Source organism: Panthera uncia, chromosome D4 (genome assembly GCF_023721935.1).
Source record: "Panthera uncia isolate 11264 chromosome D4, Puncia_PCG_1.0, whole genome shotgun sequence".
NCBI lineage: Eukaryota > Metazoa > Chordata > Mammalia > Carnivora > Felidae > Panthera > Panthera uncia.
The window spans coordinates 14,190,298-14,213,021 of NC_064807.1; the positions used below are offsets into that span (position 1 = coordinate 14,190,298).

The window sequence follows — 22,724 nt, forward strand, 5'->3', positions numbered from 1 at the left end:
AATTCAAGCCCCACAATTGGTATAGAGATTACTTAAGAATAAAACCTTAAAAAAAAGTGTGATAAGAAGACCCTTTAAGATAGTCTGTAGTCCCATTCCCAACCAAGAATTTAACCAAACATTGATAGGGCTAGGAGTGAGACATTACCTTAATTTGTATGTGTATATCTGCTAAAACTTGGGATACATTAGCAGAGTCATCTGGGATATACACACACACACACACACACACACACACACACACAACATTTAATCTCAATATTAGCATAATAACTTCCCCTTTATCTTGCAGTCAGGATGTCAAGGGACATTAAGTTTTGGAGGGCCACTTTTTGATTTTATGGGTGACTTGTGTGTTGAGTCGGGTTAAAGGTGGCTGCTATATGCTTGGCTAAAGCCTCTATTTCTCACTTTTACGTCAATAATGGTGGCTTCCAGCACAAGTATGGCTAAGGGATAAAACCATTAAGAAGCCTTCTTTGCCTGATGTCTAGTCTTAACAATATTCTAATTATGAGGATTCATTGGCAAGTGGGAGAGGATGTGTCCCGGGAGATAAGGGCATTCCCCAGTGCATTCTCCAATCCAGCTAAAAGCAAGGTGGGGCCATCCATTATTTGTACAAGTTCATAGTTAATTAACCCCATGGAGTGGGGTGTGCTCTGACTTTTAAAGAGCAATTTTGTTATCCTAACCCCAAGGAACTGATCAAGGTGACAACTGACTTACACAGTTATTGGGGAGTCCATCCTATTGTCCAGCTGTGTAATCATATGTTTGTTGTATGAACAACATGGGGTCCCTTTTATTATCCCCTCAGAGTAACAAGCAGGAAGATTATCTGTATATGAGCTATTATGGCAGTCTCTTCGAAGTTTACCTCAAGTTGTCTAGCTTAGGCAAACAACAAACATTTAAAGAAATTAATCAAAACTAGAATCTGTGGGGCACCTGGGGACTTAGTCCATTAAGTGTCCCAGTCTTGATCTCAGGGTCGTAAGTTCAAGGCCTACATTGGGCTCCACACTGGATGTGAAGCCTATTTTAAAAAAACAAACAAACAACCAAATAAACAAAAACAACTAGAATCTATGGCTATCATCAGGATGCATTTTTTAAAGTTTATTTATTTGGGGGCGGGGAGCATGAGCAGGAGAGGTGCAGAGACAGAGAAAGAGAATTCCAAGAATTCTGTCCTGAAAGCACAGAGCCCAATGCATGGATCCATCCCACGAACCATGAGATCGTGACATGAGCTGAAACCAACAGTCGGATGTTTAACTGACTGAGCTACCCAGATGCCTCTAAGGATGCATTATTGAAACTTGTAGGAGCCTCTTGAGGCCAGAGCCAAGCCAAGTGTTTGTCATCAGACTGCTACAATACCTGTAGATTTGGGTGTATTCCTTGAGGTCCCCCAAATATCCTGAAGTTCCTACAACTGCCAGGAATTGACCCTCTTTATTCACCTGGTAAGGCTGCGGGAACTCTGTAAGCAGGGTATCAAACCAACATTTCCAAGGTTGCATTGGCTCCATAAAGTCGGCCTTAATTCCTTAAAGCTGTCTCATCATATCTGAGTCTATGCATGTCTCTCTCAAATATGACGTTCTGGTTAAAGCTTTGGTGGTAAAATAACCCATGTTTTCAGTGGTGTCCCGTTACAAGAACAGATTCTCATTGAACTTACGCAAATAACTATAGGCTATGGAAGAAAGAGAACTCAACTGAGTTTCTGAATTTCAGAGGGTTCAGGTAAAGAGAAAAGTTGAATGCTTCAATTTGTTCACAAGGGAATACTTTATCATATTTCTGTAAACCATGGATATTTTAAGAGAAAGTTTCCTTAAATCTAGGAGAGCAAACATTAGAGAACAAGCAATGTTTCAAACAAAAGTCATAAAAACTATAATCATCTTCCTTAGTTCATTCAGCCCCATGTGATTTTTGTTCTGTTTGAATGCAGCTTTCCTATTAGTTCTGGAAATTCTTACACAGTTTAGTTTTATCCTAAAGATATCAAATACCTGTATTTGTCATATTCCTTTTCATAAGTCTCTTTGAAGATGAAACACATTTTGCAAGAGCATTAGAACAATAACTATAAATAACCAAAAAAAGCTCAGAAATGGATGTGGTTAAAGATCTGATATGAGGGGCGCCTGGGTGGCTCAGTCATTTGGGCATCCTACTCTTGATTTCAGTGTAGGTCATGATCTCAGAGTTTGTGGGATCGAGCCCCGGATTGGGCTCTGAGCTGACAGCATGGAGCCTGCTTGCGATTCTCTCTCTTCCTCTCTCTGTCTCTCTGCCCCTCCCCTTGCTGGTGCCCTCTCTCTCTCTCTCAAAATAAATGAAAAAATAAAATTCACTCATAAAAAAAATGAAGATTTGATGTGAGAGTTCATTGTAATGTAGCTGACTAGGAAATCCAGTTACTTCTGTGACACATAATACTTCAAAAATCAGAATATCAAGCAATGACCTTATGCTAAACATATTAAAACGTAAGGAATTTTATATATTTTCTAGAATAGTTTTAGCATTTACCCATATAACATAACCTAAGAAGGTTTATCATTATAAGCTTGACAGTGCTTTCCAAGCAACATACCAAATAAATAAGTCTAATTAGTCAAAAAGACTTCATTTACCATTTAAATCTCAGGAAGTTTGTTAATGTCAGAACTTTTATTTATTTATTTTTAATTTTTAATTAATTTATTTTTTAAATTTACATCCAGCTTAGTTAGCATATAGTGCAACAGTAATTTCAGGGGTAGATTCCTTAATGCCTCTTACCCATTTAGCTTATCCTCCCTCCCACAACCCCACCAGTAACCCTCTGTTTGTTCTCCATATTTAAGAGTCTCTTAGTTTTGTACCCCTCCCTGTTTTTATATTATTTTTGCTTCCCTTCCCTTATGTTCATCTATTTTCTCTTAAAGTCCTCATATTAGTGAAGTCATTATGGTATTTGTCTTTCTCTGATTGACTAATTTCGCTTAGCATAAATACCCTCTAGTTTCATCCACGTAGTTGCAAATGGCAAGATTTCATTCTGTTTGATTGCTGAGCAATACTCCATTGTATAGATATACCACATCTTCTTTATCCATTCATCCACTGATGGACATTTGGGCTCTTTCCATACTTTGGCTATTGTTGATGGTGTTGCTATAAACGTGGGGGTGCCTGTGCCCCTTCGAAACAGCACACCTGTATCCCTTGGATAAATACCTAATAGTGCAATTGCTGTAACCTCACAAAGTTTTAAAGCACGTGCCTAAATAGGATTACAGGCCATTATAAAACTTAATATTTAATGATATATTTACCAAAGGTGGCAATAGTAGATTCTACAGAAGGTTACACAATTGTTAGCAAAACTTAGCTTCCTTAATATTTAGAAGTTTCAATTCTCTTAAGTAATCAAAGACCTGAAAAAGACAAAACATAGCTTTGTTTTTCTGGACAGATAAAGAAAAAGAAACTGTTTACAATTTCTTATCAAGAGCAGACCAACAATCTGAAAATTTTTTGTCTTTATAACAGAGAGAGAAGCAGAATTTCAGTCTTATACCAGTGTACTTTTAAAATCCATTCACTTCAGCCTTAGTCCTGACCACGCAATGAAGTTCTTTTCCAAAGATTTCTCTTCACAAACCTTCTACAACTTTCCTTTTCATTCAAATTTTATCATAAGCCATTTCTCTCCAAATAACCAGCCTCCTTTTAGGACAAAATTACTTTCGTTTTCCCTCAACAAAATGTATTTCCATTCCTTCTATCTTTCCCATGTATCTCCTACAGAATTACTTTCCTTATTCCATTATTCTTAATTATATTTAACAGAATTTTAACTGTTAGAAACCTTAGTTTCCAATGAAATGAAAGAGTAACTGATTGTGAACTGTTACACCAGTATTCTTTAGATAGGCAAATTTATAAATACATTTCATAATTTCTAAAAACAGATATTTTTCCATAGTACAGTCTTTCAATACAGCATAAAGCATGTTTCCCGACAGGCCCAAGTGTCTTCAGTTTCTCTGCAACAAGAAGGCAAAGCAGATAAACCTGTGTTTGGTAAACAAAGCTTTAGCAGTCCATATCTTTTGGAAAAGATTTAGATATCCAGTCGATTCAATCCTATTTATCATCTCACTTAGCAAACCTTCAAAGTTTTAGGTTACCAAATATTTTGAAAGCAATAAACCTTTTTTATGTATTTAACCTACCTGTTTTTATTATTTTAAAGTTTATTTATTTTGAGAGAGAGGGAGAGAGAGCGAGCAGGCGCTCGGGGCAGAGAGAGTAGCAGAGAGAGAATCCCAAGCAGGCTCTGTGATAGGAGTGTGGAGTCTGACATGGGGCTCGAACTCACGAACCGTGAGATCATGACCTGAGCCCAAATCAAGAGTTGGACACTTAACTGACAGAGCCACCCCAGGCACCCCTCAAAAATTTCGAGACAGCCAGGTTTTAAGTCCTCTTTTTGCTGACAGATTGCAACAGTGATAACAGGAGCTTATTTGACCTTCGGTAAACCTTGATAGAATTAAAGTATTATATTTAAAGCTGATAATGCCTGTCTTAATTAAAGTAACAAATTTAGTCTAAATACCGAACATGTTGCACTTGGGCCCCCTGAAAAGTCAGTCTATTTGTTCCCCACGGCCACTTTTTACCTAGGGAGCCTGTGTAAAGTGGGTGGTTTCAGCCCAGGGAGGGGTCCCTGGACCTCTTCATGTTGACTGGGAAGGCGCTCCCGTTTGAACTTCATGCGGAGGTGGCCCAGCAGGTTGGAGTGCGTTTCACTCCTTGATAGCGAGGGCAGGAGAAGTGGGAGCCAGTGGCACCAGGGACAGTGAAAATGGTGTAGGAGCCCCTTGTATAAGCTGGTGGTGCAGAAACAGGTAGAGGGGGAGGTGGAGGCAGAAGAGATGGGGTGCCACCAGCAAGGCTGGAGGTGTCTAAAAGCCCAGATGGCATGGAAAGAGGACTCCTGGTCCTGAAGCTCATCAGCTCAGACAGGTGAACAGATGCGGTTTTTCTTTCTCACAACAAAACGTGAAAATAGGCAGTCCCTGAAGGGCTGGAGAAGACAGGGAACCTCCCTGAAACAAAAGGAATGTCAGCAGCTGCTTGGGAATATTCCTTTAAAGCCTCTGTCTGGAGGTAGACTAACCAGACGGTTGGCTCCAGTTATCGCTGCCATTATCCAGGAGATGAACGAGGGAAAAAAAAAAACCTCACATACAACAAGAGTCAGGCAACATTTATCTGGTCCTCTCAAGGTATATTCCAGATCTGACACATGGAAGAGGAAGCAAACAAAGAGGAGGCGAGTAACTCAGGAAAAACAGAGGGAGGCATGTACAGGATCTTGGCAGCAACCTGTTTACAGGAAAGAAGTGGGAGCTCATAGGGAACAGGACAGAACACAGGTGATGTGGCAGATTAACAGAAGTAGAAGGGCCTGAAGCAGGTGAGCCGATGGTGGATTGAAGAGTAGAGGGTGAGAAGATGGGTGTTCTCATGCCCTCTAAAGGAATCAGGACAGACCAGATACAGGGCCATGAAGAGCTGACCATATGGGGTTTTGGTCTATTTTTCCGGTCAGATTTCCCCATCCTCTAGTTTATATTGAGGCCAACTATGTTCAAAAGTAAGCAGACTTGGGAAGGAAGCATCCAAGGTGTCAGGGTCAAATTGGTTCCAGTTTCTCAAGATGTATCCCAAGGGAGTGTTGGATGGGATTGAGGATGGGAAAGATAGTGACAGCCTCCTGGGCTAGAGGCATCCCTGCTGATCCCCAAGAGCATTGCTTTGGATAGTCTGGGCCCTGGGGACATTTCTCTGGAACCATCAAATTATTGTCCCTGGTGTAGGTGGGCATCTCTGACCTGCTGACCTCTTTGACCTAGCATGCCTTCCAAAGAAGGAACCCCTGCCTATCCTTCCTTTCAATCAACATGGGTTTCCTTGGAAGACAGGAGAAGTCTCCCCAATACTGAGGTTGCATTTAGTCTGGCAATCAGCAGTTTTTGCTTCCTTTTTAGGCCTTTTCCCAGGTAGATTAGAAATCCTGTTGTCCAAATTGACTCTAATGTGTTAGGAGACAGCTCAAAGGAGATTCCTCTGGGACTGAGGAAAGTTGATTCCATATTTAATTCCTACAAAAATGAGGAGAGTACATTAACTGAGTAGGAGTCCATTACCAAAATCCCCCTTTGCTTCTGAATGACAGAATATTCTCATCAGGAATATTGCCTGGGATTATTGCCCAGAATATTGTTCTGGGATTCAGAGTGGCAGCCAGCGTCCCTCTTCTTGACCGCTCTGACACCTTTGTACTTCTTGAGAAGGGATGTCGACCTTCCTTTGCTTCTTTATTGCATTCTAGACTGCAATAGGTGCTGGTGAATGGACTGCATCGCCACAGAGATTGGGGCTGCCTCTTTCCGTTTTGGGGGAGTCGATGTATTTGGCGACCAATAATAATCCCTTTTCTAAGACTTTAGATCTAATATAAATGGATGAGGTGAAGGTCCTGGCTTTTGTTAAGAAGAGGCAGTTATTTTATATCATAATGAGTGTCATATATCTAAGCTAGAAGCCCTTGAGAGTAGGACAAAGAACACTGAACAGCCCATGGGTAAGGACAAATCTGAGACATGAAAAAAACGAAAGTATGGAACTTCATCTAATCTGGGCAACTTTCTCATGAGCTTTGTCCATGACCCAGTCCCAAGGGAGTGGTCTGCTGTTGTGTGAGTGCCCCAACTAGGTCATAGTTTTGACTGGTCCTGATATGCCCCGATTCGAGAGACCCCCCGAAAACAAACCACCAGAGTCCAGAGTCAAAGCCAAGCTGCAAGGGTTGTTTATTGCAGGTTCGAACCCGGTCCTCCGTGCACTCATTGCCGGTGATGCTAAGAGGCCCCGAGCAAGGATCTTACAGCTTCTTTTATAGACAGGCACAAACAAGTTAGGGATTTTTTTAGAGGTTACAGAGCTGTTGTTGGTTGACATTTAAATTTGAATGCTCAGCAGAACTTGGTTGGTTCCTGCCCTTATTTCAAACCACTCAGCAGAACTTGATTGGTTCCCGCCTTTATGTCAGACTACAAGTGGGCACGCCCTGGCTGGTTTTGGGAATGGCGGGGGGGGGGGGGGGGTGTCTTTTCTTTGCAGTTGTGAGTACACCTGGTAATTTTTCTCTTAGTCTCTCAGTCCCTTTTGGAAAGCACATGGTCAGATGTATCTTGGATTTTATGCTCACTGAGGGATCATGCTTGGTTATTTAGGAAGAAACCTTATACAGGAGTCTTAAGATCGGCAGCCATCCTAATGACATGTACAGCCATCCTGTGCCCTAGAAGAATACAGGTATTAAAAGAATAGGTAAGAGGTGCCTGGGTGGCTCAGTTGGTTAAGCATCCAGCTTCAGCTCAGGTTGTGGTCTTGTGGTTCGTGAGTTCAAGTCCCGTGTCGGTCTCTGAGCCTGGAGCCTGCTTTGGATTCTGTGTCTCCCTCTCTCTCTGCCCCTCCCCTGCTCATGCTCTGTCTCTTTCTCTTTCTCTCTCAAAAAGAAATAAACATTAAAAAAAAAAAAAAAGAATAGGTAAAATAGAGAGGGCCTGATTTCTGAACCCAGTGCCATTACAGTCAGTTATTTATTTTGAGAGAGAGAGAGTAAGAGCAAGCTCAAGCAGGGGAGAGGCAGAGAGAAAGGGAGAGAGAGGATCCCAAGCAGGTTCCACTCAGTGTGGAGCCCGATGCAGGCTCCATCTCACGACTCTTGGATCATGACCTAACCAAAAATCAAGAGTGGGACACTCAACTGACTGAGCCACCCAGGTGCCCCTTATCAGGAATTTTTGATCATGATTTTGTTGTAGTTAACAAATAGGCTCACAAATATTTTCTCCTGTGTTTTCTTTTAGAAATTGCATGATTCTTGGTTTTATATTTGGGCTTATGAACCATTTCCTATTAATTTTATGAATATCCAGTTGTTATAGCATCATTTGTTGAAAGGACTGTTTTTTCTCCATTGAATTCCCTTTGTACTGTGCTGAAAATCAATTGATTGTATATGTATGGATCTATTTCTAGATTCTGTTTTGTCCCATTGATCCATGTGTCTATCCTTTCACCAATACTACACTGACTTGATTACTGCAGTGTTTCAGTAAGTCTTGAAATCCAATCATGAGTCTTCCCACCTGGTTTTCTTTTTCAAAATTATTTTGTCAGTTATAGTTTTTTTTTGCCGTTTTCTTATAACTCTTAGAATCAGTCTGTCAATTTCTACAGAAAGACATTGGTCATTGCTAGAACACAGAGTTTATTTTTGTTTACTGACCATATATACTATGACTTTAATAAACTCATGTTTTATTTATTTACTTTTTAAAAAGATTTTATTTTTAAGTAATCTTTACACCCAGTGTGGGACTCAAACTCAAAACCTAGAGATCAAGAGTCGCATTCTGTACCGACTGAGCCAGCCAGGCGCTCCCTCACTTTTTATTTCTAATACTTATTTAGTTAATTCATTGGGATTTTCTATATAGACAATGATTTAAAAAAATAAAGACAGTTTTATTTCTTGCTTTCCAATCTGTATGCTACTGTATTTCTTTTTTGCCTTTATTGCACTGCTTAGGACCCCCAGTATGTTTTTGAAAAGGAATGATGAGGGCCTGTATTCTTTCCCTGTTCCTGATCTTATAAGGAAGATATTCATTCTTTCATCATTAAATATGATGTTAGCTGTAATTTCTTTGTAGATGCTTTTTATCAGTTTGAAGAAGTTTCCTTTATAGTTTGCTTAGAGTTTTTATCATGCATTGATGTTACTTTAATGCTTTTTCTGTGTCTATTGAGATCAATAAATGGGTTTTCTTCCTTAGAACATCAATTCAGTGAATTATATTAATTGATTTTAATATATTTTTTTACTGTTTATTTTTATTTTTGAGAGAGAGTGTGAGCGGGGCAGGAGCAGGGGCAGAGAGAGAGGGAGACAGAATCAGAAGCAGGCACCAGGCTCCATCTGTCAGCATAGTGCCAGATGTGGGGCTTGAACTCACTAACCACAAGGTCATGACATGGACTGAAGTCGATACTTAACCGACTGAGCCACCCAGGCGCCCCTTCATTGATTTTAATATTGAATCAACCTTGCGTGCCCTTGGATAAAGCCTACTTGGTCATGATGTATACCCTTTCTGAAATGTGATAAATTTCATTTGCTAACATTTTGTTATAGGTTTTTACATCTATGTTCATTAGAAATACCAGTCTGTAATTTTGTCTTTGTGTTATCACAATATTAGGGCCTCATCACATGTGTTGAGAACTTTTCCTTCCTATTTTGTTTTCTGAAAGGACTTGTGTAATTAGTTTTTTTTTTAACTAGTGCTATTTCTTGTTTTGATAGTATGCCTTTTCAGAAATGTGTCTGTATCAGTAGAGGTTGTTAGATTTATGTGCATCGAGTTGTTCGCCACATTCTCTTATTGTTCTTTTAATATCTGTTAGATTTACCTAGTGCTGTCCCTTCTTTCATTCCTGATACTGGTAATTTGTCTCCTTTCTTTTATCATCGTCAGTCTGGCCATGTGTTTATGAATTATATTAATTTTTTAAAAGCATCTCCTTTTGGTTTTATCGATTTTCTCTTTCTGTTTTCAATTTTATTGATTTTTTTAAAAAAGTAAACTCTACTTCCAGTGTGGGGCCTGAAGTCAGGACCCCAAGGTCAAGAGTTACATGGTCTACTGACTGAGCCAGCCAGGCACCCCTCAATTTCATTGATTTTGGTTTGTATTGACATTGCTTCCTTCCATTTGTTTGCTTTGAGTTTACACTTTTTCCCAGGTGCCCCCCTCCCTGCTTTCTTAAAGTAGAAGTTCAGATAGTTCTTCTTGTTTAATATAAACATTTAATTATATAAATTTCTGAAGAATATTTTAGCTTTGTTCTATAAATTTCAGTGCTGTGTTTTCATTGTCATTCAGTCAAAATATTTTCTAATTTCCCTCGTGACTTCCTCTTTGACCTGCATGTTATTTAGGAATGTTTTGTTTAATTTCTGGATATAAGAGCATTTTGCAGATGTTTTTCTGTGTACTGATTAATTTCATTATGGTAAAAGAACAAATTTCAGGTTAAAATTTTTTTTTAATTTGTTTTAATTTTTTTTTAATTTATGGCTGAGAATATGGTCTGTCTTGGAGCATGCTCCACGTGTATTTAAAGAGAATATATTGCTCTTGTTGGGTGGAGTGTTCTATAAATGTTAATTTGGTTGATACAGGCTTCTATCAACCAGGTGTTCTATAACTTCATTGATTTTTTTGCATACTTGTTCCATCAATTACAGAAAGAGAAGTGTTGAAGTCCCTAATTATACTTATGGATTTTTCTATTTCTCTTTTTATCAATAGTTTGCCTCATTTATTTTAACACCCTGTTGTTAGGTGCCTAAACATTTAAGATTATGATGTGTGTGTGTGTTTTTATTAAATTTTGTTTCTAGTGTTTATTTTTTTTTGAGAGACAGAGAACAAACAGGGGAGGGACAGAGAGAGAGGGAGACACCGAATCCGAAGCAGGCTCCATGCTCCAGGCTGTCAGCACAGATTGGGCTCGAACTCACGAACTGTGAGATCCTGACCTGAGCCAACGTCAGTTGCTTAACCGACTGAGCCACCCAGGCACCCCGATTATTGGGTGTTTTTTAAAAATTGATCCCTTTATTGTCATGTAATAACCATTTCTATACCTGGCAATTTTCTTTGAAGTATATTTTGATAATAATATATTGACTACGGCTTTCTGGTTTTTTTTTTTTTTTTTATATGTTTATTTATTTTGAGAGAGAGGGGAGAGGCAGAGAGAGAGGAGCAAGAATCCCAAGCAGGCCCTGCTCTGTTGCACAGAGCCCGATGCAAAGCTCAGTCTCACAAACCTCGAGATCATGACGTGAGCCAAAATCAAGAGTCAGAGGCTTAACTGACTGAGCCACCCAGGTGCCCCTCCAGTTTTCTGTTGATTAGTAGTTGCATGGTTTTTTTCCTTGTCCTACTTTTAACTGTCTATATGTTTCTGTTTAAAGTGGATTTCTGCTATCTTTTGTCTTTCATTCCAAGATTTTATTTCTAGCACTTACGTTTGACTTTTAAAAATACCTTTATGAAGATTTAACTCACACACCATCCTCTTCCATTTGAAGTGTATAATTCAGTTGCTTTTAGTATATGATAGAGTTGTGCAATCATCACCACAACCAATTTTGAACATTTTCATCATCTCAGAAAGAAACCCCATGCCCATTAGTAGTCAATCTACATTTTCCCCCCAAACACCCCTACTCTTGCTTTCTGGCTCTATCCCTTTGCCTATTTTGAACATTTCATATAAACAGAATCATATAGCATGCAGTGTTTTGTGGCTGGCTTCCTAGCATAATTTTTTCAAGCATGTGGTAACATTTATCAGTACTTAATTGTTTTTTTATTACTAAGTACTCCACTGTAGAGCTATGCATCTTATTTAGCCACTATTCATTACTTGATGGACATTTAGATTGTTTCCATTCTTTTGGCTATTAACAAATAATGTTGCTGTCAGCATTCATGTACAAGTTTTTGTATGCATGTATATTTTCATTTCTTTTCTTTTTTCTTTTTTTAATTTTTTTAACATTTATTTATTTTTGAGACAGAGAGAGACAGAGCATGAATGGGGGAGGGTCAGAGAGAGAGAGACACAGAATCTGAAACAGGCTCCAGGCTCCGAGCTGTCAGCACAGAGCCCGACGCAGGGCTCAAACTCACGGACCGTGATACCATGACCTGAGCCGAAGTCGGCCGCTTAACTGACTGAGCCACCCAGGCGCCCCTATATTTTCATTTCTTATGTATGTATGTATGTATGTATGTGTGTAGAGTATTGTTTGTTCTTGGCTCTTTTGTTGTAAATTAAAAAAAAATTTTTTTTAATGTTTATTTATTTTTGAGAGAAAGAGAGTGTGAATGGGGGAAGGGCAGAGAGAGAGAGGGAGACACTGAATCCAAAACAGTCTCCAGGCTCTGAGCCATCAGCACAGAGCCTGATGTGGGGCTCAAATCCACGAATCATGAGGTCATGACCTGAGCTGAAGTCTGACGCTTAACAAACTGAGCCACCCAGGTGCCCCTCCTTTGTTGTAAATTAATTGACCATATATATGTGCTTTTATTTCTGGGCTGTCAACTCTGTTCTACTGATTTATGCATTTGTTTTTATGTCCACACCATACTGTTTTGATTACTGTGGCTTTGTAATATAGTTTGAAGTCAAGAAGTGTGATGCCTCTAGCTTTGTTCTTAGGATTGCTTTGACTCTTTGAGGTCTTTTGTGGCTCCATTTACATTTTAGGATTACTTTATTTTTGTGAGAAATGTCTTTGGAACTTTGGTAGGCATTGCATTGAATCTGTAGATTGCTTTGGGTAGTGTGGACATTTTAACAATACTATACAGATATGTACAGAACATTCCACCTAAAAACAACAGAATACACTTTTCTTCTCAAGTACATGTGGAACACTCTTCAGGATAGATCCTATGTTAGGCCACCAAACAAATCTTAAAAATTTAAGAAGAGTGAAATCATATCAAGTACCTTTTTCAACCACAGCAGTATAAAAGTAGAAATAAATTACAAGAACAAAAGTGTAAACCTCAGTAATTTGTGGAAAGTAAACAACTACTGAACAACCAATGGGTCAAAGAAGAAATAGAAAGAGAAAACAAAACCAAACACCTTGAGACAAATGAAAATGGAAAGAGAACACACCATAACATATGAGATATAGCAGTAGTTATAAGAGGGACGTTCATAGCAATAAATGTTTACATCAAGAAATAAGAAAACTTAACCTAATTTTACATCTCAAGGAACTGGAAAAAGAAGAACAAATGAGCCAAACTTAGTAGAAGGAAGGAGATAACAAAGAACAGAGCAGGAAAAAAGTGAAATAGAAAGGAAAAAGACAATAGGAAAGATCAATAAAACTAAGAACTGTTTCTTTGAAAAGATAAACAAAATTGACAAATCTTGAGCTCAACTCACCCAGTAGAAAAGAGAAAGGACTCAAATAAAATCGGAAGTAAAACAGAAGTTACAATTGATACCACAGAAATACAAAAGATCCTAAGAGACTACATGAACAAATGTATGCCAACAAGTTGGAAAACCTGTAAGAAATGGATAAATTTCTAGAAACATACAACCTTTCAAGACTGAATCTTAAAGAAATAGAAAATCTTAACAGACTGATTACTAGTAAGGAGATTGAATTAATAATCAAAAGTCTCTCCCAAAACAAAAGTCCAAGACCAGACAGTTTTACTGGTGAATTCTGCCAACATTTAAAGAATTAACACCAATTCTTCTCAAACTATTCCAAAATATAGAAAAGAAGAGAACACTTCCAAACTCATTTTATGAGGCCAATATCACTCTGATAACAAAACCAGACAGGGATGTCAGAAGAAAAGAAAATTGCTGGCCTGTATCCCTGATGCACACAGATGCAAAAATTCTCAACAAAATATTAGCAGACCAAATTCAATGATACATGAAAAGGATCATACAACATGATCAAGTGGAACTTATTCTAGGGATGCAGGGGTAGTTTGACATCTGTGAATCAATGTGATATACTACATTAATAAAATGAAAGGTGAAAATATTATGTTCATCTCAGTAAATGCAGAAAAAGCATTTGACAAAATTCAACATCTGTTTATGATAAAAACTCTCAACAAACTGGGTAGAGGAAACATACCTCAATGTAATAAAGGTTGTATATGATAAACCCATAACTAACATTAGACTCAATAGAGAAAAGCTGGAAGCTTTTCCTCTAAGATCAGGAACAAGATGAAGATACCTTTTCTTGCCACTTTTATTCAACATAGTACTAGAAGTCATAGCCAGAGTAATTAGACAAGAAAAAGAAATAAAAGGCATCCAAATAGGAAAGGAAGAACGAAAACTGTCACTATTTGCAGATGAAATTTTTAAAAATTTATTTAAGTATCTCTACACCCAACGTGGGCCTCAAACTTACAACCCTGAGATCAAGAGTCTCAGGCTCTTAGACTGAGCCATCCAGGTGCCCGTGCAGATGACATTTTTAAAAGCTTTAAGAAAGAAGATAAATCTAGGGTGCCTAGCTGGCTTAGTAGGTGGAGTATGTAATTTTGATCTCGAGGACATGAATTCAAGCCTCACTTTGAGCCTAGAGCTTACTTAAAAAATAACAAACTGTTATTTAGAAATGCTATATAATTAATCTAAATTGACATAAGATAAGTGAGATTGAAATATAGGAGTTTTGATTTTTAGGCTTTTCACTTATACATTTAGCTGCACCCCCTCATTTCAGCAGATAAATCTTAGGAAATTAGTAAAAAATAATACTTGATTTTTTTTCCACTTGTAGTGTTAAATGTTTTCAAAAAGCAGTGAAAGATTCTTATCACATAATGTGTAGACCATGTGCCTGTGAACTTGAAGTTTGTGCAAAATGTGGAAAGAAAGAAGACATTGTTATTCCGTGAGTATTTTTTTTTCATGTCTGGGATTTACTCTTTTAGTAATTGATAAGTGGATTTTCTTTCAAGGAAACATTCAGTAGCTCTAAGAGTCTTAAGGTGCAGTTTATCACACCAGTTTAGATTCTTTCCTTCTACCTAACAAGAAAAAAGTCTTAATTATTCATTAAAATTTTCTATCATTACAGTAAAAATAAAACTTTATATTTTTAGGAAATGGAAATATTTATCCATAAGGCTTACATTCATCACTCATCACAGAAGAATTCATTCATTATATAACTGCTTTTCTTTAGTGGACATCATATATTAATTTCTTTGAGGCTATTTTGTTGACAATAATATTATAATTGGTTGGATCTTGACTGATATGAGTCTTCAAGGATCTTTTACTCTATACTTATTTTTTTAGGCTCCTCCTAATCAGGAAATGTAGTATGAAGTTCTTGTCACTCTATAGTTAAATAATGAAACCTGAGAAATAAATAGAAGTTTTAATTTTTTTTTCAATTTTAGGTTTAATAAAGAACCAGAAAAGACAGAAAATCCTGAAAGTAATCTACGTTCCAACCCTAGAAGTTGCAGAAGAAATGAAGAAGAAAGTGATGATGATTTAGATTTTGATATTGATTTAGATGACACAAAAGACAATCAAGGGGATTAATATATTCAAAGTCAGTTTGAAAACATGAAATTCCGAACAACTTTTGACTTTTGAGGGTTTTACACAAAAATACTGTGAAATCCTAATGAGAAAAATAGCAAAAACCTATATAGAAAACAGGCAAAATTCACACATGGACTATATAACTTATGCATGATACTTGGATAATTATGAAACTTTCATGTAGTGTTTTCTTACAATACATTTTTTTTAAAAAGTTTTTTAATGTTTATTTTTGAGACAGGGAGAGACAGAGCACAAATTGGGGAGGGCAAAGAGAGAGGGACACACAGAATCTGAAGCAGACTCCAGGCTCTGAGCTGTCAGAATAGAGCCCGACACGGGGCTTGAACTCACAAACGATGAGATCATGACCTGAGCTGAAATCAGACACTTCACCAACTGACTCAGCCACCCAGGCGCCCCTCTTATAATACACTTTTAAGTAGCATATGCCAGAGTACCTGCCAAAGTGAATATTAGGTTATCATATTGCAGTTCAAGGGAATTATTTAGAAGAATGTGCTACCTAATATCAAACTAAACAAGATTCAGAATTGTTACTTGTGTAAGAACTATCTCATGGAAAAATCAGATGATATAACTGTAGTGCAAGCTTCAAAAATTGGTCCTCAGCACCTTTTGATACATTGATCCCAAGTAAATGACCCACATAACAAAGTCCCTTTACTTAAAGTTTGCTTATAAAAGACTTGTTATTTATTTTTTGTAATAATGTTTAATAAGTGTATTTAAGCAGTTTTTCTTGAAAGTATTTTTACATACTGGGTCACATTTTTTAACCTTTCTTCTTTTGTGAAATATACATACAGAAAAAAATATATAAAATACATATGTGTAATTTAATAAATAATTATAAGAAAAATACATCTGTCTCCAGATGAAGAAACTACTTTTAAACAATATAAATTAGTTTTGTCTGATTTTTAGTCTTTTTTATCTTTTTATTTTGAAAAATCTCAAACCCAAAGAAAACAGCAAACTAGTATAATGAAACCTTGTGTATTCTTCCCGTAGATTCACAATTGATCTGTTACATTTTCATTATATCTCATTAGGTATTAGATACATATTTTATTTCCTGAACCATTCGAAAATAAGTGGCAGACATTGGATTTGAACTTTATATGAACAGACTTATACATGCATGTTATTTTGTATCTCTTTATAATGAAATAAAGAACATGGATGTGAAATTGATCCATATTGTTGTAAGAGCTTTAATTTGTTCATTTTGCAATACTGTGTTTTATTCCATCGTCTTAACATACTACAATTTATTTATCCTCTCTAATGCTGAGGGACATTTGAGTTATTTTAAAATTTTCCTAGTACAAATAATACTGCTGTGACCATTGTTACATGTGTTTCTTGGTATAAATTTCCATTAGATGTATATTTAGTAGTGGTACAGGCCATCCAGCTATGTACATCTTCAGGATTACTGTATAATGCCAAGCTATTTTTCCAGAAGAATTGTTATCTCCTTTCCCCACAGCAATCTATTAGAGTTCCAGTGCTCTGTATCCTTTTTAACTAACACTTGATCTTTACATTTCTGTCAGTTTGATAAGTGTGTAATATGTCTTTGTCTTATTAATTTTATAATTTATATGTATATGTATGCATGTATATGTTACACACACACACACACCCCCCACATCTTTTTGTCCATTCATCTATGGATGAACATTTAGGTTCCTTCCACATCTTGGCTATTGTCAATAATACTGCAATAAACATAGGGGAGCATATATCTTTTCAAATTAGTGTTTTGGGTAAATACCCAGTAGTGGAATTACTGGATCATATGGTGTTTCTATTTTTTTAGTTTTTGAGGAATCTTCATACGGTTGCATAGTGGTTGCACCAACCGATGTTCCCATGAACAGTACACAAGAGTTCCCTTTTCTCCACATCCTCACCTTGCTGTTTGTCTTTTTGAGGGTAGTCCTTCTGACAGGGTATGAGATGATGTCTCCTTGTGGCTTTGATTTGCATCAAAGTCATGGTGCATGGTTAGTGATGTCGAGCATCTTTTCATGTGTCTCTTGGCCATCTGTGTGTCTTCTTTGGAAAAATGTCTATTCAAACCCTCTTCCCATTTTTAATAGATTTTTTTGTTTAAAAATATAAAATCTTATTAAAACGTTGAGGAAAATGGAGACATAAATGGAGGAAGAGAAAAATAAGTGGAAAGAGATACCGTATTCATGCTGGAGAAAGAGATACCGTATTCATGGTGAGGAAGTCTCAGTATTCTAAGGTTACAATTTTGCAGAAAGTTTCCCATAATTTTGTGGGCTTACCTTTTTGCATACAAAATTATTTTCTGGCTGAGGTAACTTTTGTGGTTAAAGAGCCAACTAAATTAATTATTAGACCTAGCATAAATTCTTTCCCATCTGAATAAGTTATAAATCCTCAGATTACCTTCTTAGGAGAGAAATTTAACAAAGAGCATCACCTAGTGACATATCCTAATATCTGCATTTCTGTCTTTAGTGGTAAGAAAGGTTTTGCCTTGTTTTTTTTAAGCAAACATAAACTTAATTGTTACATTTAGTTCATTTATATTTTTTAGGAAGTATTTTGTACAATCTAAAAATTTCTTTTCATTGGAACTCAGCATGGGTCTAAATCCTGCTGTATCATTTACTAAGCTGTATGTCATGGTACAAACTAGTTAATCTTTCTGTGCCTTGGTTTTCATGAGGTTGATAGGAGGATTAAATGCATTAATATGTGAAATGCCTAGAACCTATAAGAACACTATGCAATTGATGCTATTATTGCTACTGTTTGATTATATGTATAAATTGGTAATGGATTAGTAATTATTAATAATGGAGAAAGCAATTTAGTTGTTTGCCTACATTCTGCAAGTTGCATATATATATAAATATCTATAATGTAATATATATAAAAATTCCATGTGTGTGTGTGTGTGTGTGTGTGTGTGTGTAGACAGAGAGAGAATGCAGAATGTATATATATGGAATCCTGTTAGTTGCAAATCCATGTTAACTGGTTTCAGGATCTGTTTTTTAACTACTGAGCTGCTGTACCAGTCTTAATCACATTTCAAAAGCAGTTCCAAAGGTAAATAGAGAAAACTGTATTAGATGGAGGACATGGCATGAACTTACTTGGTGACTAAAAAGGCTTAGAATAATGACAATATAATAATAACATTCATTCGTTCAACAAATAATCGTTGAGCACCTATGTGTGCAGGGCCCTGTTCAAGATACGTGGGGTACAACAATGAACAAAACAAAGATCCTTATCATTTCAGAGATGACTTTTTAGTGGGTAGAGACAGACAATTAGCAATAAACGTAGGAAGTAAATTATATTAGAAGGTGAAAAGTGCTGTGGGAAAAAATAAGGAATGCTTGAGTGATTGGGGCTCTAAGAGCTTGGATAGCCTAGGGATGGGTGTACAAGTGGGTGGGAAGTGGGCTGTGATTTTTAAGTGAGGTGCCCAGAGTGACACATTGGGGAAGAATGTCCCAGGCAGAGGAGACAGCCACAATCTGGCAAGATTTTGCCAGATTTGTTCAAGGGACAGCAAGGAAGGAAAGAAAGGATTAAGTTGGAGAGTCATAAGCCATCAGGGAGGTAATGGATGGCCCGATCATGTGAAACCCGCTTTTGAGAGGTTTCTTTTTTATCTTTGGTTTTCAGCCATTTGACTATGAAATTTTGGTTCGTGCCTTAAGGTTTTCTTAGTTCTTCAAATCTGTTGGTCACTGTCCTTAAACTTGGAAAAAAATCAATTTGTAGGTTTTCCTTTCTAACTTTTTCTTAATTATTTTTTTTAAGTAAGCTCTACACCCAATGTGGGGCTTGAACTCAAGACCCCAAGATTAAGAGTCACATACTCTACTGACTGAGCCAGCTGAGTGCCCCCAGTTTGTATGTTTTCTATTAGCCTTTCTTGTCATTCATTAATTGTCTTCTAAATAAATAGGATTAAGGTATTGAGTGTGCTTTTAAACCCAGCTAGTAAATTGTTAATTTCAAGATACTGGATTTTGTAGTTCTAAAATGTCCATTCAGTTCTTTTTTTTACTGATTGTAACTGTTGAAATGTTCCATGTTACCTATCTTGCATATCTTTTCCTCTTTTTTTCTTTGACATATTCATCACAGTTATTTAGAAACCCTTTTTTACTTTCATTTCTTTTATCTTGATTATTGGACACTTTCTCCTGCTTTGCACATCTAATAATTTTTATTGTATGCTAGAAATTGTGGATGGTATGTTATAGAGGCTTCCTCTAAAAAACAAATTACTGGTCACATCAACCTAGTCCTAACAGAACTTGGGTGTAGGCTTTACTGGGGTGGTCTGTTTCCGTTCGCACTTATTTCTAGAATTCCTTATTCCTATCTTCTTATTCCTCAAGTATGGCCTTTATTTTTGGAAATGTATTTCCTGCGATCTTAATGTGGGTAAGCTCAGACTCCAGCACTGTGTGACCTCTGTCATCTCTGCCTGGCTCTAAGCCTCTCAGCAGCTGTTCTCTGCTAGGACTCCTTCGCTTGTGCCCTGGCTGTGGCCAGCTTCGGAGACTAAGGAATGACCAGAGAAGCAGAAGGAGAACCAAGAAAGGGTATCCTCCTGGAAGGCAAGAGGCATGTGGATTAAGTGTGGAATGTATCCTGGTACCGTTCAAAACTAAACCCTCTCCATGATAAGCTCATCAAATGTTCATCTTGGCTCTGTGTAGTGCTAACAATCACTGTCCACATTTTACAGATGAGAAATCGAGGCAAAGTAATTTGGCACACAACCAAAAAGTGTCAGGCCTAGGTTTTGAACCTATTCAATCATCTGATCCCAGAAACCCTTCTGGATATTAGGGTTAGTATGCATACGGATAGTATGTGAGTTGCTGACTGGATAATTCCACTGTTTTCCATACTATTACTATTCCAGGGCTGTGCTGACAGTCCTCCGCTATGCTTTCGTATTCCATTATTTCAGACAATCCTGAGCTTTTTTTCTAAAGAACCATTGGGTCCCAGGCATCCCTGGAGAGTGCTCATTGCTGATGCCCTTGAGTTCAAATCACTTTTTTATACTACTCCTTTCTGTGACTGTTATTTCCACATCTGAGTCATAATACCTGTAATCTTTCTAAGTAGGTGATGTCACTTTATTGTGAGACCTGCTTGCGTTATGGAAAGAATATAGGTGTTTGCAAGCAATTCTGAATATATCCGGTAGGTTGTATTGGGATTATCTTGCATTAGAATTATCCAGTAGGTTGCAGTGATTATCTTTTAGTACAGTAATAATTACGAGGAGAAGAAAAAGAAAGTTTTTATATGTACTTGGTACACGTGTACGTATTTTATCATGTAAGATAAACAATAGTGTTCTGAGTTAGGTGTTCTCAGCTTTTCAGGTGGCAAAACTAAGTTCAGAGGTTAACTTGCCACAGTCAAAAAGATAATAAGTAATAAACTTAAGATTCAAACCAAGTCTATATGGCTCCAAAGCCTGTATTATTTCAACCACATTTATCCAAAATTACCCATACTCCATGTCCCTAAACATTTTTTTTCCTTAAGTGAAGTTTGTAACATCACTAACTTGAACACCCCTCTGTCCCTTACTATCTCCCTCTTTCTAGGTCTTTTCCTTCCCCTGTAACATTAGTTGTATACTGAATGATTGCCCTGTTCAAAAGCTACATTATTTTTTAATAGAAAGGTGTAGGTATCTTCCATATAGCTGTGGCTTAGAATTTTGTCACTCACGCTATTCAGATTTGCATGGAATAGTGATGTTGGAAGACCATCTTTCATAGTTTTTATTGGCAACCCTTTTGGAGTCAGGGATGTGTATTGGGATTACATACTCAGCTCTCTACTAATGAGTCCTATACTTTTGTTAGTAATTATACAGATGGAAATGATTATGCTATCCCAAATCTCTTACATAAGACTTTTTAATGAATTAAAGCACCAAGCTTTCAAGAGAGGTCACTACAGGGGCCCTGGGTGGCTTAGTTGGTTAAGCTTTGGCTCAGGTCATGATCTCACAGTTCGTGGGTTCGAGCCCGGCATCTGTGCTCACAGCTCAGAGCCTGGAGCCTGCTTCAGATTCTGTGTCTCCCTCTCTCTCTGCCCATTCCTGGCTCATGCTCTGTCTCTCTGTCTCAAAAATAAATAAACATTGAAAAAAAAGATATCACTACATAATAATTACACATGAGGTTGTACCTTTTATGTCTATATAGTCTTAAAAGTTAAAAAATTTTATACTCTTAAAATTGGTTTCTTCCAAAGGCAAAATGTGCATTATCATAAAATGTAAGTTAGTACTTGGACTAATATGGAGGATTTTAAGATATATATTCAATGTAAAAATATAAATAGTCCCTAGGTGTTCAGAGTTGATTAAGTGATACAATATTTCATCAAAATTTGGTTTAGAAGTTTCTGTAACCTCTAGAAATATTAATATGAAGTATATAAATTAAATTTTATTATTAAATATTTAAATTCTTAAATACTACTTAGATTTTTTCAGTATGTTTTTCGAAGACTTTTTTTTTAAGTAATCTCTACACCCAACATGGGGCTTGAACTTACAACCCCAAGATCAAGAGTCACATGCTCCTACCGACTGAGCTAGCCAGGGACCCCAAGTTTTTTCATTATGTTAAAGCGAATCAAATGTCTTTGAACTCAAAATTAACATTAAGTTGTAATTAACATTTTAAAAGGTAGACGTTGTCCACTGATGAAGCTCACAGATATGATGAGCAGAAGAGTCCAAACACAATGAGATTATATATTCTATAATTCTATTTATACCTAAGTTCAAAAATAGTCAAATATAATTCTATTTATACATAAGTTCCCAAATAGAAATGTAAAATTCAACACTTACTGTATGTAAACGTTACCTGAATTGAATACAATTGTAACACTAAATTAAAAGCACTTAATAATATAATGTTGTCAAAACCATGTCTTGAAGTAAAGCAACATAAATCTTAACTCCAGGGGAGTAGGAAGCAGAGTGACTTGGAGGCAGAAGGATGTTTGAATCCCAACCTCGCCTGTTACTAGTTGTATGACCCTGGACCAACTGCCTTACTTTTATGACATTACCTTACGTGTACGTTACCTATTTGTAAAATAAGGATAGTGACTTCTACAGTATAAAATTTCCAGAAGTGTTAAATATAGTATCCATGAAGCTCCTGGGTAGAGTAGGTGCTCATTCATGATGTTTATAAATATTATAAATTTTGGTTTTGAGATTTTCTTTTAAATTATCCTAAGAGGCTGTGTTGGGGTGAGAAGTAGGTAAGCTGGAAATTCTTGGATTAGGAAAAAGAAGAAAAAAAAAAAAAAAAAGCTTGATTCAGAATTCTATTACACTTAAA

General features: G+C 36.9%; 1 protein-coding gene across 3 annotated transcripts in view; it reads left to right on the forward strand.

The window, feature by feature from the left end:
* The window catches only part of CD4H9orf85 (chromosome D4 C9orf85 homolog), a 124,950-nt gene that overhangs the window by 49,689 nt on the left and 52,537 nt on the right, over positions 1 to 22,724 (forward strand). For 2 of the 3 annotated variants that reach the window (XM_049646672.1, XM_049646657.1), the window contains exons 3-4: positions 14,513 to 14,626; positions 15,141 to 16,509. The exons of the other annotated variant lie outside the window; for it this stretch is intronic. In XM_049646672.1, coding sequence (XP_049502629.1) covers positions 14,513 to 14,626; positions 15,141 to 15,288 — 262 coding nt within the window. In that variant the 3' untranslated portion in view covers positions 15,289 to 16,509. Of the gene's footprint in view, positions 1 to 14,512; positions 14,627 to 15,140; positions 16,510 to 22,724 lie in introns of those variants that run through there. 3 annotated transcript variants of the gene reach the window in all.